This window comes from Balaenoptera ricei, chromosome 9 (assembly GCF_028023285.1).
Source record: "Balaenoptera ricei isolate mBalRic1 chromosome 9, mBalRic1.hap2, whole genome shotgun sequence".
In the NCBI taxonomy this organism is placed as follows: domain Eukaryota; kingdom Metazoa; phylum Chordata; class Mammalia; order Artiodactyla; family Balaenopteridae; genus Balaenoptera; species Balaenoptera ricei.
Window position 1 is genome coordinate 25342357 of NC_082647.1, and position 18103 is coordinate 25360459.

Here is an 18103-nt window from a genome sequence, read left to right on the forward strand (position 1 = left end):
TGCTCTTCCTCATAGGACTTGCCATAACTTATACTTATATACTTATTTTGTGGGTTTGTTTTGCATTAAGCCTGTTTTACCCATAACATCTCTAAACCTGTGAAGGCAAGGGCCATGTCTATTTTATTCACCACTGTAAATCCATATGCCCCACACGGTATCTGGCAGATAGTGGGCACACCATAAATATTTGCTGAAGGAATGAATCAATCATCACAACTATTCATGGCATATCAGTAGACTAACTAACTACAGGCTCTGTCTGTGGATTATGGGCAATTCCCACCCCTGAAGAGCATAGTGTAGGTTTACTGAGGGTATTGCTATTGCAGGGATAACTTTGGCAGTGCTCTAACTTATACAAAAAATAACCTTCAGTACTCTAGCACTGTCAATCATACAGTATTGTCACGTATGTTAAATCTGATCACAACACACTGGACACCCATTGTCTGGCTACCACATGGTTCTTCTTTGTTTGGCTACCTGAGGTTTCTTCCTAAAGCATACAGCTCAACATGTAATTCTCCTGCTCGTGAACTTTCAGTGGGTTCCCATCCTTTTCAAGATAAAATCTAAATTATTTGGCATGTCTGACAAAGTCATTGTCAAGCTGGACTTGTCCATTCTTTCCAACCTCAGCCCCAGCCATTCTCGACCATAGGTCACGATCAAGTAAGGTTCTTTCATACCTTGGCTTCTACCAGAAATATCCCATTTTTGTCCCTATGTTTATGTATATTTGCCCTTTAAAATCCAGCTCTCTCAAGCACTTGAATTACTCCTTCCTCTGTGCTCCCAAAGTGTGGTATACTCTCTTCATTCTAAAATTTATTACATGTTCCATGATAATTTATTGGAATGCCCCTCTCCCAGACTAGCTGGTAACTGCTGGATTAGACTACGCATTCCCAGTGTCCAGCCCAATGCATAGAATATAATGGCATCCAGTAATGTTTGGGTGACTGAATGCATTGTCAACTGTTTAGAAGAAAAACTGCCTTTGCCTACTGAAGCAATGCTATAAATAAATGATGATTTTCTTGTCAAGCGACTCAAAAAGCCTGCTTAAACCATAATGCTATTGAAACATCTTGCTAATATTGCTTTTTCTCCTAGTATTAGAATATGTTATAACTGTTATAACTGTACCACTGCAACCAAGGAAACCTCCTTCTTCTCCTCCTAGCCCAGCCCATCCGCAGGGGGCAGAGATCTTTCCTAAACTTTTCTTTTTGGCTTCTTGTTGCTTTAAAAGGAGAGGCCAAAAGAAGAGTTCTTTTCTTTTTCCATGTGAATGGGATGGGATTTCTGCCATTTTGATTTTCATGGTGGAGACATATGTCAACTGAGGGTTTGTGTCTTTGAAACTTGGCTAGTGTCTCAGTCTTGAAGACCACTTGTCTCGTAACATATTGTGGTGCTGCATAAGAATCTTGCTGCAATACTATGAGCTAAAAAAAGGAAATTAACCTTAAAGGAAGTCTACTAATAAATAAAATTAGCAAAAGGACCTTCCTTCCTCACAGGTGGTCTCACCTATAAGACATACTCATACCTTTTATTAATCCAGACACTTATCCTTGGACTTAGGTTAAATGAATTAAAAGAGCCTTCTTTCCACTCTTTCTCTCTTGTCCCACATTTTGTACACTTTGGTTTTTTTAAAGACATCCACAAAAATAATGTTTAAACTTGGAAAAAAACTCTGATGTATGATTAAGTTATTGATGTCATTTATTTGATACATATAATGCAAAAAAGTGATTGCTTTTAATAGGTGAGAATGACAGATATTTTGAGAAACAATATCCTTTACTGAGTCATGTGTTTTTATAAAGTAACTAACCTCATTAAGTGTGTTAAGTAAATGTCTTTTCCTAATCACTTTCTCTGTTTCTTTCTTTTTTTTTTTAAATAGGTGGTGTTTGCATTGCTCAATCACAGAAAATCCCACGTGAACCAAGACCTGGAGAATTTGAAAAAATAATCAAGCGTCTGCTAGAAACACCTAATGCTCGGGCAGTGATTATGTTTGCTAATGAAGATGACATCAGGTGCTGATTGCTTTTCTTCCTCATGCAGCATCCGATTTTCAGCCCACATCCTTTTTCTAACATATTTCATGTTCAATGTAAAATCTTGTGAGATTTCATAGGAATTGCAACATTCTCATGCAATTACAGACTGCCTTCTGCTACATAGAGACAACAGCCTTCTAGTTTCTCAGTCCAATCTGTTTATCAAGTAAAACCTGGGGACTGAAAGACATGAAACAAATAACGATGATAAACAAAATGATGTGAGTGAGGTTAAGGATAAGGCTAATTATCAGGTGCTGGAGTTAAAGTCTCCAATATATTCCCTTTAGGAGATGATAAGACTCAGGCAGTTAGAATGATTGGTTGTTTAATGGTGACCTACTGAGTGTTTATGACTTGATATAGCTGGTCTTGTAACATTCACAAGTGTAGAGTTTCTTGGTAAATGTGGTATGTTTTATTTCTTTTTATTCCAATAGGAGGATATTGGAAGCAGCGAAAAAATTAAACCAAAGTGGGCATTTTCTCTGGATTGGCTCAGATAGTTGGGGATCCAAAATAGCACCCGTTTATCAGCAGGAGGAGATTGCAGAAGGGGCTGTGACAATTTTGCCCAAAAGAGCATCAATTGATGGTAAGGATGCACTGTAGAGAATTTGCTTCATTCCAACTGAATCTAAACTCAAAAGCAAAATCAGGGTATCAGCATTCGATGAAATGAATCCATTATTAATGACTCGATAGAATTTTTAGGGCTGATGGCAGAATGGTCAAGACAGTAACTATTTAACTCAACATATTGTATATATATATATATATATTTTTTTTTTATTAGAAAAGAGTACCCACTAGATATTTTTTTAGGGGGCACTATTGTTGGTCTTGGATATCTCCATGATGTTAGTAGTTGCCCTCTAAGTTTGCATATTTCCATGGGTGTATACAATGGTTATAGCATTGTTGGAAGGAGAGTGCTTGCTTTATAGCAAATGAAGACATGATGCTGGCCTGGCTCTATGGGTAAATAAATGCAACAGCAAAGATGTGGAGCAACTCTGAAAGGCACTCTGTCTCCCAAATATCTTTTCCAATGATCTCGACAGTGATTGAAATTCCTACCTTTGCCATTATCCTTGGTAGTAAGGCATTATTTCCAGGTGGTCTCCCTTCAGTGAGGTGGTTACCTGAGCAGAATGACTCTAGCCCATTACCCATGACTGCAGAAGATTACATTAGTAGTGATTACTTTATTGAATTAGCTGAAAATGGAACATGCAGGACAGATAAACCTTGAGGCAAGTAGAAGCACGGAAGCTTGGAACACTGACTCGTGCTAGGGGAGAGAGAGGAGAATGAGAAAAGTCTGAGTTGGTTTTGAATATTCAGCATGAGGTCACTGCTTGCTGCCACTGGGAGACATAGAGGAGAGAGAGAGGTGGTGTGGATGGAACCCAACAGGCTTACCTGCTGTGTGCGTCCCTAGAGTCAGGTGCCTGAATGGTGAATGATGGGAGTGGAGATATTGTCCACTGATCCCCATTGACTCTTGCCACAAGCGAAGCCTTATTGCTGGGTTATTGGCTGCCCTCCCCCATTTGTTATATATATTTTTTCATGCAATGATCACAACATAATATAATATCTATTCAAAAGCTCTGACGGTATTTGGTTTTGATTTTGGACGAATATTAAAATCATACCTTTCTTCTTTAAAATAGGGTTTGATCGATACTTTAGAAGCCGAACTCTTGCCAATAATCGAAGAAATGTATGGTTTGCGGAATTCTGGGAGGAGAATTTTGGATGCAAGTTAGGATCACACGGAAAAAGGAACAGTCACGTAAAGAAATGCACAGGTAACCACTTAAATGTTTTCCTTGGTGCATTCGTTTTATCATTACCTGAGAAATGAAGTTTTTCTATGTGGATAATGATGACGGTATCTTCTACTTCCTCACGTCTCTTGTTATAGTTTCTCAGCGGGGCTGAGCTTACATTGATCATTCAACAGACTTAGGTGTGCTCATTGGTTCTTACAGTCAACGGACAAGTATTTACTGAACATGTGGATGTGTCCAACACTGGGATATTTTAATTCTATTTAAAAAAACATCTATTGAGTGCCTACTTTAGGCAAAGTACTTTATTAGGTTTGGTGGGATACTGACAAATAAGCAAGACATGAGTTTGCTCGCCAGGAGCTCAAAATGTAGTGAGGATGACAGATCATAACAAATTGCTCTAAGATAGTGTTTTTCAACTGTTTCAATCCATGTCCCCCATATCTTGCACAGCTCTATCAGCTATGATTTTTTTTGATGCTCTACTTTCTATATCTTGTGCTGAAAAATAATAGTGATATTAAATGTGCATTTTTTGAGTGTTAGAATGAAACTTTTTATTTGCAGAAACATGATTGTGTACGTAGAAATATCTATGGAATTTTAAAAGTGACTTAGAACTAAGTAGTACATTTAGCGAGATCAATTCAAGATACAAGGTCAATATAAACAACATTTTTAATCCATTTATATATATATAAATATATATATTAGAAACTAACACATAGAAAATGAAATATGTACAGCATGATTAAAAAGAACATAAAAAGTTAGGGGTAATTTTAACAAAGATGCATAAATCTTCTACACTAAAATCTTCACACTGAATGAGCATCTTATGACCAGACACTCCTCCCTTGCTTACCCCCTGGCCCCGACATTTTGATATGACCTCCTTGCCCTCGATTCACTTCCTTTGGAAATAGCTGTTCAAATAAGAGGTGTAATCTGATAAGTGCTAGAGCAGCCATATAAATGGAGCGAGGATGGGGATGTGAAAATAGGGGCCACCCTGTGGAGGGATGTGACTTCCAGGAGCTGGGGTAAGTGAAGTGAGACAAAGTTCATGCTCACAGGGCTTACATCTGAGTGTGAAAAGACAGACACTAAATAAGTAAACGTATAAAGGAACAGAGACTTCCAGATGACTCGGAGAAATACAACAGAGTAAATGTGAAAAGAGTGACCAGGTGGTCTCGGGAGGGATGGTGGCAATTACTGTAGATCGTTTGGTCAGGATGCTTTGCCAAGGAGGTGACATTTGAGACCAGACCTGAATGACCAGTGTCATCAGCCATGTGAAGATATGAGGGCAGCCCATTCTAGGATCCAGGGCAAGCCTCTTTGATTCAAGGTACAGATACTAAAAGGTCAGGGAGGCCGGAGTGAGTGAGAGTGAAGATAGGGAGTGAGAGGGAAAGTGAGGGCAGAAGAGGATAAAGAGACAGGCCAGCTCATGCAGGCCTTCCTAAAAGCTCCAGACCTGAGGAGTTGGGGTTTTATCCTACCTGTAGTGTAGAATTACATGAGGCTTTTCATTTAAGGCACTGCTCAGATACCTGTTTCAAAAAGATTCCTCGGGCAGAAAGGTAGGGAAGGTTGGAGATCAGGGGAGAGAAAGGAGAAAGGTCAGTCAGGGCCCATCCAGTAGCCCCTGTAATGGGCAGTCACAGCTTAAATGAGACGTGCTAGTTAAGGGTGGAACACAGAGTGGAGAGATCGTAGTAGGTAGTATTTACAGTACACAGTGAGTGATTAACGCAGGGGGGATGATGGTAAGTGATGGAGGTTCTGAATGTTAAATCTTTGACAGCTAGGTCTAGGAGAATTACTTAACAGAAAGGACAGCACGGATGGTAGATGTGGAGGGACGATCTTGAATTTGGTTCTAAGCTCGCCTCATGGAACTCCCCAGCAGGTGGCAGCATAAGGTCTGGCACCCCACATTGTGTGCCGCACTAAAAATACAGATTAGGGAGTGGCATGTGGAGACCTGGAAGTTAAAGACGCGGACAGAGAGGCAGTTGCCGAAGGAAATTGAGCAGATACGATGGATGACAACTTGAGCCTCTAGGGGAGGAGCCAGAAGAGGAAATGAGCATGGCTGTTGGGGAAGGAGATGAACTGGGAGTCAGGAGAGAAGATGGGGTGCACTCAGGTGGAGACTCAGATTGCGAGGGCTGGAGATAGAGCGGGCATAGAAGAAGTAGAGGAAAGAATGCTTTTCAAAGAAGTTTGACAGAGAAAGAAAGTAGATACGGTGGGGGAGCTTGAGAAAGAAGCAGGGTTGCAGAAGTTTGTTTAGGAGAGGGCACATTTAAGCATGTTTTCAGATAAACGTAGCAGTCAGAAGAATTATCAAGAGAAAGAGAAGTTAAATGTGGAGTAGGATCTTGACAGAAACTTTAGGGAGAGGCTTAAGAGGGAGGTATTACCTTTAAATCATGTGATTTAGTTGGGAAAAAGAGATACACGTACATAAGCAGAGGGCAAAACAATCCTATGATTAAGTGTTAAATTTGGACATAGATATTGAGGAAGTTCAGAAAATGTATGACTGTAAGTTCAAGTAAAATTCAAAGCTTCATGGAAGAGGCGAGTGTTTGATAACAAGAAAGATTGGAGAAAGCATCCGAAATGAGGGAAAGGATGGGTCAGCAGAGAGTGGCATGGAGGTATGTGAAGAACAGTGCAGAGGTTCAGCTTATTGGAGAGGAGTTTTGCATGTCAATGAATAATGGGATATAAAGAGCAGCCAGTTTATAGAAAGGTTTGAAAGGAGAAGTTATACAAAAAGTACCTGATGTGTTTCTCATTCAGGTATATTTTACAAGGTGCTTAGTTTTGTTTTGTTTTGTTTTTAATTAAATTAATTAATTAATTAATTAATTAACTACTTTTGGCTGTGTTGGGTCTTCGTTGCTGCGTGCGGGCTTTCTCTACTTGTGGCGAGCGGGAGCTACTCGTCGTTGCGGTGCATGGGCTTCTCATTGCGGTGGCTTCTCTTGTTGCAGAGCACGGGCTCTAGGCACAGGGGCTTCAGTAGCTATGGCACGTGGGCTCAGTAGTTGTGGCTCGGGGGCTCTAGAGCGCAGGCTCAGTAGTTGTGGCACACGGGCTTAGTTGCTCCACGGCATGTGGGATCTTCCCGGGTCAGGGCTCGAACCCGTGACCCCTGCATTGGCAGGCAGATTCTTAACCACTGCGCCACCAGGGAAGCCCCAAGGTGCTTAGTTTTGAATTCTGAATGTTACTGTTTGATCATCCACATGTTTAGATCATATTAAAGAAAATTTACCAGTTAGTGAAATGAATGAATTCCGTTCTTTATATATATTTATATATATGATATATATGTACATATATACTATATATATGTTAAAATTAGCAATTAATCACATAACTCTTTAACATACTGTTTTCAGAATCATCAGTTTCTCTAAACTCATATTTTCCAAAAAATTTTGATGTCTACAGATGTTCTTTTAGCATCTGTTGATGGTGTATAAGGAATACTTATTTCAGGCATACTGAACTGGGTTGCTGTATAATCCAGACTTGGTGGCATGTCTGCTTCATATTCCTTTGATTTATTTGGGTGTTGCTAAAATTGTAACAATCTACCCAATTAGAACTATTTCTAGTGCAATGAAAATGGTGTTTACTCCAAGTGCTAGGGCAAATGCACCCTTATGGAATGGGGTCAGTAAACAGATTTTCATGCAAATTCCATTGTGAGTGATACTAAAATAAATTGTCCCTGGGTAGAAAATAAATAAAGAATGCAATATTCTAACTTTTTTTTTTGGAAAACAGTAACACATGAATGTTTCCAGATGGTGAGAGAAGACATTTGTACCCCAAATTGCCATCAACACCCAGTTTTTATCTCTATTTTTGGGAAGCAAAGAAGATGGTCAGCACGTTAGTGGTCAAAGAGGAAATGTACATAATGTATGTAAGAGGAAAAACCTACAGGATATTCATGAGTAGAGGTGTCCAGGGTTTGAACATTATTTATATTCCCAATTTGCCCAATTCCACGTAATTCAGAAGTGAATGTATACAGTTGTGCGTGTTTCAAAATCTAGCCTTACAAGGTTTACATCTTAACCATTCACAATGAGTCCAAAAGTTAGAGAACTCTGAAAGTGGGATATCCACAGGTCCTTTTTGCGGCATTTAGAGCATCCTTTGTGGGTTATGTTTTGAGTAAAATTTTACATTAGGCGATGGTAATCTGTAAACGTAATTGCATCCGTTGGGGGCAATACTGGCAATGTATTTACATGGATAAGAGAGTGCTTCCCAGCAGGCTAGAACTTCTGTCTTATCAATTTTCGGGAGATAGAATGTCTTCAAGCAGTGAGGAGCATCCCCTTCCTAAAATTAACTTGGTACAGTTTTTCTGAGACGATTTCCCCCCTAGAATCTCAGGAAAGCTTTCAAAAAGATATGATATTACTGTTAACTTTGATATGCTGGCCGAATTCCAAAGTGAAGAAATTCCTGCCATCCACTTAGCTATTTATGTAGTTATTATTGCTTCTGAGAGCTGCTGAGTTCTGAAAGCTACTACTACTTAATCCTACTTAAAATTCCCTTTGTCTTTCTCAAGAAGGAAGAAAGATTTTTTTACACTTGTTATCATTGTTGATGGGTGTTATTTTATAGACATTTCTCTGACCTCTTCTTCTCTCTTTTCCTCCCTCCCTGTCTTCTCCCAGACTTAATGCCTTTCTGCTCCTCTCGACCCAGACCCCCACACCCTCCCTTGAAGACTGTGGGTCTAACTCTGCTCTCTTTGTTTTGGCGCATTTTTTTTCACCCACCTATTCTCCCACTCACACCTCTGCCCGAACTCCTCTTCCGCAGCTCCCCTTCAACATCTCGTTTTTTCTTTTTCCTGCTTTTCCTCTGATCAGTCCCTTACCTGACATTGTTTTGTCCAGCAAGATCCTCACTGACAGTGGAGAGTTTTTCTTTGGAGGTCTCACTTGAATTTTGTAATGGCCATCATTCTGATTTCTTGTCTTTCCTAGTGAGGCCTGATAGTGAATATTGCAGGGAAACTTGAGCACGTGCAGAGCAACTGCTAATCAAAGGCAGTCTCTCTCTTGGGTCACACTGTGTCCTGGCCTTCATTTCTCCATCATGAATTGTAAATAGCTCTGCCCTTACCAAAACAACATTCTCTGACCAACCCTCAAAATCCGGTCGGTATAGCATCTTAAAACATTTTGCCTCATTCAACAATTTGTTCATTCATTCATTCGTTCTTCATTCGCTTATTTATTCATTTTGGATAGCCAGCCTTGTGCCAGAGATTGCTAGAGACACAGACAAAGAACAGATCACCTTTGCCTTCAAGTTGCTCACACAGACATGTACACCATCTTAATGAATTTGAAGTGCTTTCCTTGTCTCGTGGGTTTGAATTCTCAGCCAAGAGGTTGGGGCACTCTTGCTTAGCTTGTGTACGGCTGACACTCAGACGCTAAATGGTGGTGAGCATATGCTACTTGAAATGGCCTATTGATTCTTATTTATGACGATAGAAATAGTGGTAATGGAAAAAAGCAGTGCACAAATATGTTTCTTCCCACAAACAAGAAATTCTGTCAGTGAACCAAATAGCAGGCTCAATAATTAGCTTCTAAAAGGCCTGTCAGTTTACTTTCTGGTGCCAGAGTAACTATGTCACTTTTCAGGTGTGACTCTCCCTCAACCTTTCCCTGTTTTGGGTGCCTGTGAAATGTGGAAGCTCTCACCCATTCACTCAGATTCATGGAGTCCATATGAGTGAACTGGGGGATGGATCGCACAATTGGAAATGGTGATTCAGAATGAAAGGAAACTAAGACAACTTTCCCTGCATGAAAATGTGTTCTGTCATACCCATTTGCTCCTCGCATAGAGAAAAAGTCTGTTGGGGACAATATCTTTACATTTGCACCACGAAGTGGTCATCTAGATCATATGTTCCTGTTCTTAACTTATTTAGGCCACTTCTGAGACTTCATACTGAATTTCAATAGGTGCATTTGAGATGACAAATGGGCATTGATTTCAGACATACTGGATTTCAGAATTTTAGAGCTGGGACATAAAATCAAGATCATTCTTTCATTTTGTAGATGAAGAAACTGGAACCCAGAGAAGTTTAGTAGATGGCTGAAAAATCACACAGTGTTAGAGCTGCAGCTTGAATCCTTGTCTGTTTTATTTGAACTTATACTTGAATTTTATATCCTTGATTTATATTATTATTTACTTATTTTAGAGTTTTTAACCACATAGTTGAAAAGTGGTTTTTTTTTCTCTTTATGATACTTTATGTATGACAGCAATGCATTATGAAATTTAAAACCACCAACTATTAAGTGAAACAAAAATTGCACATTGGTTGTTATCTAATCCTACAGAAAAGAGTCTAACATTTTAATATACTTCATATTGATTTTCAGTGAGTATGTAGTATTTGTGAGTGGGTCTTGAACAGAATAAAGCTCTTCATCCAGTTCCCTGGCCCCCCGCCATTTCTAAGGGTAGACCTAGGACTATATTAAAAAGAAATGGAGAAACTATCAACCATAAGCTTCTATAACTCTTAAGTCCAGTGGCATTGAATTGTAGAAATTCACTTTGCTGAATTACAGTTAGTTTGCTCATTTATTCATTCCCTTATAGGTACCTCCCCCCACCATGTATTTTAAAGCAGTGCAGGAAGCACTGTAATGTATAATAGCACTTCTAGAAGTTTAGTGAGCACATAAATCACCTGCGAACCTGGTTAAAATGCAGATTTTGATTTCATAGTCTGGGGTGAGGTAGTCTGCATTTCTGACCAGTCCCAGGTCATGCGAAGTCCATGGGCCCTGGGACACAACTGAGTAACAGGTGTGCATTAGAGTTAGTTTATAGAGATAACAAAAGTACCTGACATTAAATTAGCATAATAGATACACAACTGTGCTAAAGATTACTGATAAACTCAAGATGTCTTAAAGAAGATCATCTAAATGACTTTAAAATTTCAAATACAAAAATTTACAATCACTAGCCTATGTTATGTATACTATCTTCAATAAGTATTTAATTAGTAAAGTATAAAGATATTGTAATGTGTGTGTGTGTGTGTGTGTGTGTGTGTGTGTGTGTGTGTATTTGTCTCCTCATTAGGAAATTTGAAAGTGGGAAGCTTAATTACTAAACTTAAAGAAACGTACACAGTTACACCTGTATCTCTAAAATCTGTAAAGTAGATAGCAAAGCTTGCCATATCAGGATCCAAAAATATTCTGAAAACTTAAAAAAACTGCACTGTCAGTCATAAACACACATAGAGTAAAGGAGTTGGAAATGTCCATAGAGATCATTTTGCTCAATTCTTTCATTTCTCAGTAAAGGAAATTGAGGCCCATCTGGCCTAAGTGAGTTGTCTAAAGCCCCATAGCTACCTGAAGGTGATGGTAGGGCTGAAATCTGACTCGACACTTGATTCTTTTCTTAATCCTTTCCTGCTCTGAAAGCCTTTCCCAGCCTTGCCCAGAGATGGCCAATAGCCCTCTTGCTCTTTCCACTATTTTTCCCTGGCATAGCGGTCTGAGTGTTTTCATACATATACATACTTAGCCCATCTAGGGTTAAGTATTCCCTCTGTGTGAAGCTCCCTGACTTCTAAGGGGGTCAGATTGATGCTCTTGGTCTGAGAAGTACTAATACTGCTGGAAGTGTGGAAGTGTAAGGAAGTGCCCTTGAAGAGTGAACTTTAAGTGTACATAAACTCTTACATTTTTCAGACAGTAACTTAAAACAGAAGAACATCCATTCTATAGAATCAAAATGAATTTACGAGTCTAGAAATCTATGCAAAATATACAATGGACTCTGGCATTAGCATGATTGATTAGGGAGTCACACGTCTCTCTGGAGAACATGATAAACATGATCTCTGGAATATTATGCTAAAGGACTTAGAAATGGACGAGGGAATAAAAGCAAATAAGTGACAGCTAAGCATTTTTAAGAACCAATTATTTGAAAACCCATAATAAAGCTTGAGCCAGTGAGGATGAGAGAGGGATTAGAAAAGTATAGAAACATTAGAAAAAATTATCTTTCCCTCAATGCTTATTGAACTTCAACGGAAGGAACCAGTTCATTAAAACAAAGCAAAACAAAGAAAGAATATACAGATGGCTCAATATTAAGAAAATTTGATGTTCTTCCTCTCCCTCAGAAAACATACACGACAGATAAATATAGGGTCCAACTATTTACATTACAAAAGGAATATTTATTTTCTAAGAAATTTTATCTTGGGATTCCTTTAAACCCATGAGATTTGAGGGAATTCTATGGCTACCACCATGACTTGATGAAATAAAAGAGACTTACACAAATTCTGATGAACACATCCAAACAAAAAGAGCTACATATTCAACTGAACAAGGAATTGGATACGTTAGGGCAAGGGAGACATCAAAGGAAGTGTGATCAGAGTTTACTAAGGCTAACTGAGAAAACCTTCTGGAGAGTCTTATTTTTTGGTTACTTGTAGCTTTTGTTAAAACTCTATAACATGCTAAACTTCTCTAGTCCTTCTCCTCAAGGAGCTTATATTTTATGAAAAAGACAGTAGTTAGAAACATGAAGATACTAGCCTGTAAGCTTCTAGCAGGCAGGACCTGTATCCTCAGGACTTAGCGCAGGCTTAGCATTCATTATATGTTTGTTAGCTAATTGGTAAAAAATGATGGCCAATAGCCCTCTTGCTCTTCATTTGAATCGTGTAGCTATGATGATGGGGCCTAGTTTGGCATAACTTGGACAAGTACTTTAATTGTTGGAATGGCATTTTCATTGAAAGGGAAAGCTTAATACAAATGGTCATATTAAAAGAGCCTTTACTGTAATTTAAGAATAAAATGTACTCTTCTGGTAGTTTATCTGTCTTTAAATTTCTGACTGCACTGCTAATATGGAGATGAGAATATAATTCTATAAACACATATAGACCTATGTCTTCCAGTTAAATGTAACTGGAATATTTGGTTTCATGATTATAAAAGCCATGACTCTGTAGTGTTGTATTTTTTTTAAATTATATTTATACTATGTGGGCAGGGCATACTATATATCCATACTACCTCTAATGTTACAGAATAATAAAAAGACAATTTGGAAAATATGATAGAAAATGTCAGTTAAGAATGTGTTTAATAATTCCATTTAAGGAATATTACTCAGCCATAAAAAGAAACGAAATTGAGTTATTTGCAGTGAGGTGGATGGACCTAGAGACTGTAATGCAGAGTGAAGTGAATCAGAAAGAGAGAAACAAATGCCATATGCTAACACATATATATGGAACCAAAAGAAAAAAAAAGGTTCTGAGGAACCTAGGGCAGGACAGGAATAAAGACATAGATGTAGAGAGTGGACTTGGGGACTCGGGGAGGGGAAAGGGTGGGCTGGGACAAAGTGAGAGAGTGGCATGGACATATATACACTACCAAATGTAAAATAGATAGCTAGTGGGAAGCAGCCGCATAGCACAGGGAGATCAGCTCAGTGCTTTGTGACCACCTAGAGGGGTGAGATGGGGAGGGTGGGAGGGAGACGCAAGAGGGAGGAGATATGGGGATATATGTATATGTATAGCTGATTCACTTTGTTATACAGCAGAAACTAATGCACCATTGTGGGGCAATTGTACTCCAATAAAGATGTTAAAAAAAAATTCCATTTAAGCATGTTCATTTATTTGTCTATCATTGGTTTTCTTTCCCCACAGAACATGGGCTTCATGAAGCAGGGACTTTGTTTTGTTCTCTGTTGCATCCCAGTGCTTAGGAAGCCATTTGGCACAAATAGGCTTCCTCAAAATACCTATTGAATGAATGAATGAATTGAATCCAGCTTATTTATTACCTACTTTTCCTCAGGTACTGTTAGATGTTGGGTGCATATTAGCGAACAAAACAGAAATGGTTTTTGCCCTCATGGGGCTTATAGTTTGAGAAGATGAATAATTAAGTTGCATCCCTGCAATGAAATGTTATGACTGGTGAGTGGGAGCATGTATCAGGGAGACCTAATGTGGTGTAGGGGAGAAGAGTGGTGTCATTTAAGTTGAGACTAAAACATAAGCAGCATTTAGACAGGACAAAGAGGTGATCGGTAGGATTATTATTTCAAATAGATGGAAGCACAAAGGCCAGTAGGCAAGAGAGAGGATGGCGGTTTGAGGAAATGAACAAGTTCAGTACGGCTGTGGTAGAGAGTAGGGGGGTAGAATAGTAAAAGAGAAGGATAGAGACCTAGGAAAAGGATGGGCCATGTAAGATTTTATATGCCACACCAGGGAGTTAACATTTGTTTTGAAAGGCAATGAACAGGCACTAAAAGGTTTTAAACAGATCAGTGACATAATCGGATTTCCATTTTAGAAAGATTATTCTGGCTGTAGCATAACACTGGCAAGGTGCAACACTGGAGGAAGGAGACCAGTTGGATATTACAGTAATTCCCCCAGGGATGATAGTGACCCAGGTTATGATGGCTGTACCACACTGGGGTGTGGAGAGAAGTAGATGGATATATTTTAAGAGATAGATTTAGGACTTGGCAATTAATTATTTACTGAGTGGAAAACTCATGGATGACAACTTGATTCTTGGATTGGGAAATTGGGTCATTGGTTGAGAGAGTGTTCCTGACATACGAATGATTGGGGAAGAGGGGGAAGGAGAGGATGATGAATTCTGTTTGGGATATGTTGAATTTAAGGAAGCTGAGAGATATTCAGCTGCAGATGTCTGGGAAGCAGTTAGTTGGTTATGTGAGTCTGAAGCTGAGGAAAGAGGTTTGCCGGAAATTATGTGGACAGCAAATTGCAGAGGGCCTGAGCCAGAGCTTGATGGACTCAGCCTTAGGGAATGTGTTGAAGGAGAGGACCCTGGAATTCTAGTTTCCCTATGAATTGTTTTCAGTATCCATGAGTGGACCCTCTAAGGTCATATTGCTGATCTACAGCCCTAGACCCTACTTCCCTCCCTAAGGTCTCTGCAACTACAACTGACTAGTCCAAGGCTGGGTGCTTGACCCAAGCTGTACCACCAGAGTCTCTCCAAAGGGTATTTAGACCTGGAAGTGAAGGAGGAATACCATTTTCCCTTGGGCGGGAGGGTGTGTGGTGAGGCTGTGAGAGGTGAGGCTGGGGAGACTGTCAAGTTCTTTACTGTGAGGAGAAAGTTGGCCTGGGATAATGATGTTGACATGTAGCCAGAACAGAGATGGCAAATGGAAAGAGTTCTGACTGTGATCCAAGCCTTAACCATGCCCTTCCTGCAGGTATGTGAGATAGTTCAAGACGCTTCTAATTAAATTTTCCCATCCTTAGCTAGCAACCTTAAGACCAGACTAGCATATGGTAATAATACGTAGGAAGATTAGAAGAGATAATACACATAAAGTTTATTGCTTGCTACATAGGGAGTACAGCAGGCACTATAACTTATGCAACAGCAATTTCCCTTTCTGCTAGGCTGGTGCCATGCAATAGAATTTTCTGAGATAAGGACGGTTTTCTATATCTATGTTGTCCAATGGAGTAGCCACATGTGGCTAACATGTGGCTGTTAGTCACTTGAATGCAACTAGTGCAACTGAGAAACTGAATTTTAAAATTAAAATTTAATTAGTTTACATTTACACGTGAATAGCTACATGTGGCTACTGGCTATCTTATTGGACAACAGAGGTCTGGGCTGACAGACCTACAGAACAAGAATTTTATTTTAGTGTGCATCCCATGTAACACAGTTAATTCTGATTGGTCTGGTTCATTTATGGTGGTCCTGTCCTGTTTTGCCAGTGTTTAGTTAAAAGGGTAACTTGTAATATAGTTCTGGTCAATGAGATAGATGGGAAAGACTTCCAGGATCCTTCAGGGAGTGGGGAGTCTTTGTTCTTCTGGTTGTTGTTAAATTTGTAATCGGTGGCTGGACCTGCAGCAGAGAAATCATGCTGAGGGTAGCACAACAGAAGAGTAGAAGGTACCTCAGTCACTGCTGATGTCTTTGAACCTCTGAATTAACCAGCCCTGGAGCCCCCTTCCATTCTTGTGATATGAGATAATGATAAACCCTCTCAATCTGAAAGCCATTTTGCATTGGATTTTCTCTTATTTGCAACTGAAAGCATACTAACTAATACAATATATTATCAATGAGTGGGAATGATTTATTTAACATGACATGAACATGCCTCATTTTAAGAAGATATGACAAAAATTAAAATTCTAAGATAAATCAGGAGTTTAATGTTTCCAACACAGACAAATTGTTTATATTAAATGGATTTGCTACAGGTTTCTTAAATACTGACTTCCCAGTCAGTGAATGTAAAATGTGATTTGATTTATTAAAATTAAAATGATATACAGCTTTTCAGCAATCTTTCACTGAGACATGTTTCTATATAAGTTGCAGAATTATGAAACACAAGTATTAGAGAATGCTCCTTAATTTGTCAAATTAATTCGCCTCTGGATTCCATTAAGCAACATGCCCTAGAGCCTACCAAAATGTTATTTTACAGATGATGGTGGTGTGCTACTTACCACCCAGACAGACAGTAATTTAGCTAAGCATTCTTCTTTGCAGTGTAAGTGAAAACCTGTTCAAAGTGCTTGTAAGTTTATCAACTAAATCATAAGACCTAAGAGGAACTAGGTGTTTATTATGCTTTCTGTGTCTCATAAAATTATCAGCCTCGTTGGTAGACATTCCAACACTGCATCTTAGCTGTGTGATCTTGGGCAAGTAACTGAACCTCTAAGAATTCTTGCTAAATGTTAATTTTTCCTATCTCTAGATTTTGGTGGTGACGGTGGTGGCTGTTATTGGTATATGTACCTTTCACAAAGGCCATTCAATTGCTCTGGTTCTCCCTTATGTTACCAAAATGCTCTCTGGCTAAACCATTGAGCTTAAATGTAGAACTTATATTGTTTTTAGAAGTGGTGCTTATTTCTCTATGCACTTCCCCACTACATCCCAACACAGGGCTGAGTTGGGATGTGACTATTTATTGGGAAAGGAATTAGTATTCTGACCAATGGGTGATGTCATTTCACCCCTGTATTACTTTCCATTAACCCATTGGCCCACACAGAACCTATTAGCTGCAGGTTTATTTGCTTACATCACTGTGATCAAATGCTTAGAATTGTAGTTTCATTTGGGAAAATGATTAATATCTTTCATTAAGGACATTACAATGCTGGTTTAGGATGACCATTCTCGCCACTATTATTCAACATAGTTTTGGAAGTCCTAGCCATGGCAATCAGAGAAGAAAAAGAAACAAAAGGAATCCAAATTGGAAAAGAAGAAGTAAAACTGTCACTGTTTGCAGATGACATGATACTACATGTAGAAAACCCTAAGGATGCTACCAGAAAACTACCAGAGCTCATCAATGAATTTGGTAAAGTTGTAGGAAACAAAATTAATACACAGAAATCTCTTGCATTCCTATACACTAACAACAAAAGATCAGAAAGAGAAATCAAGGAAACAGGACTTCCCTGGTGGTGCAGTGGTTAAGAATCCTCCTGCCAATGCAGGGGACACAGGTTCGGTCCCTGGTCTGGGAAGATCCTACATGCCACAGAGCAACTAAGCCCATGCACCACAACTACTGAGCCTGTGCTCTAGAGCCCGCCAGCCACAACTACTGAGCCCACATGCCACAACTGCTGAAACCCATGTGCCTAGAGCCCATGCTCCACAACAAGAGAAGCCACTGCAATGAGAAGCTCGCGCACCACAACAAAGAGTAGCCCCTGCTCGCCGCAACTAGAGAAAGCCTGCGCACAGCAACGAAGACCCAACACAGCCAAAAATAAATAAATAAATAAATAAATAAATAAATAAGTAAGTAAATAAATTTTTAAAAAAGGATAAAATATCTAGGAATAAACCTGCCTAAGGAGACAAAAAACCTATACTCAGAAAACTATAATATACTGATGATAGAAATAAAGGATGACACAAATAGATGGAGAGATATACCATGTTCTTGGATTGGAAGAAGAGATATTGCAAAAATGACTATACCACCCAAAGCAATCTACAGATTCAATGCAACCCCTATCAAATTACCAATGACATTTTTCACAGAATTAGGACAAAAAATTTTACAATTTGT

The 18103-nt window shown here is 39.1% G+C and overlaps 1 protein-coding gene across 2 annotated transcripts in view; it reads left to right on the plus strand.

Annotated features, from left to right (window-relative positions):
- GRM8 (glutamate metabotropic receptor 8) overlaps window positions 1-18103 on the plus strand; it is a 784383-nt gene that overhangs the window by 335630 nt on the left and 430650 nt on the right. For both annotated transcript variants that reach the window (XM_059932657.1, XM_059932658.1), the window contains exons 3-5: window positions 1922-2057; window positions 2522-2676; window positions 3761-3898. In XM_059932657.1, the coding sequence (XP_059788640.1) occupies window positions 1922-2057; window positions 2522-2676; window positions 3761-3898 (429 nt within the window). The remainder of the gene's footprint in view (window positions 1-1921; window positions 2058-2521; window positions 2677-3760; window positions 3899-18103) is intronic.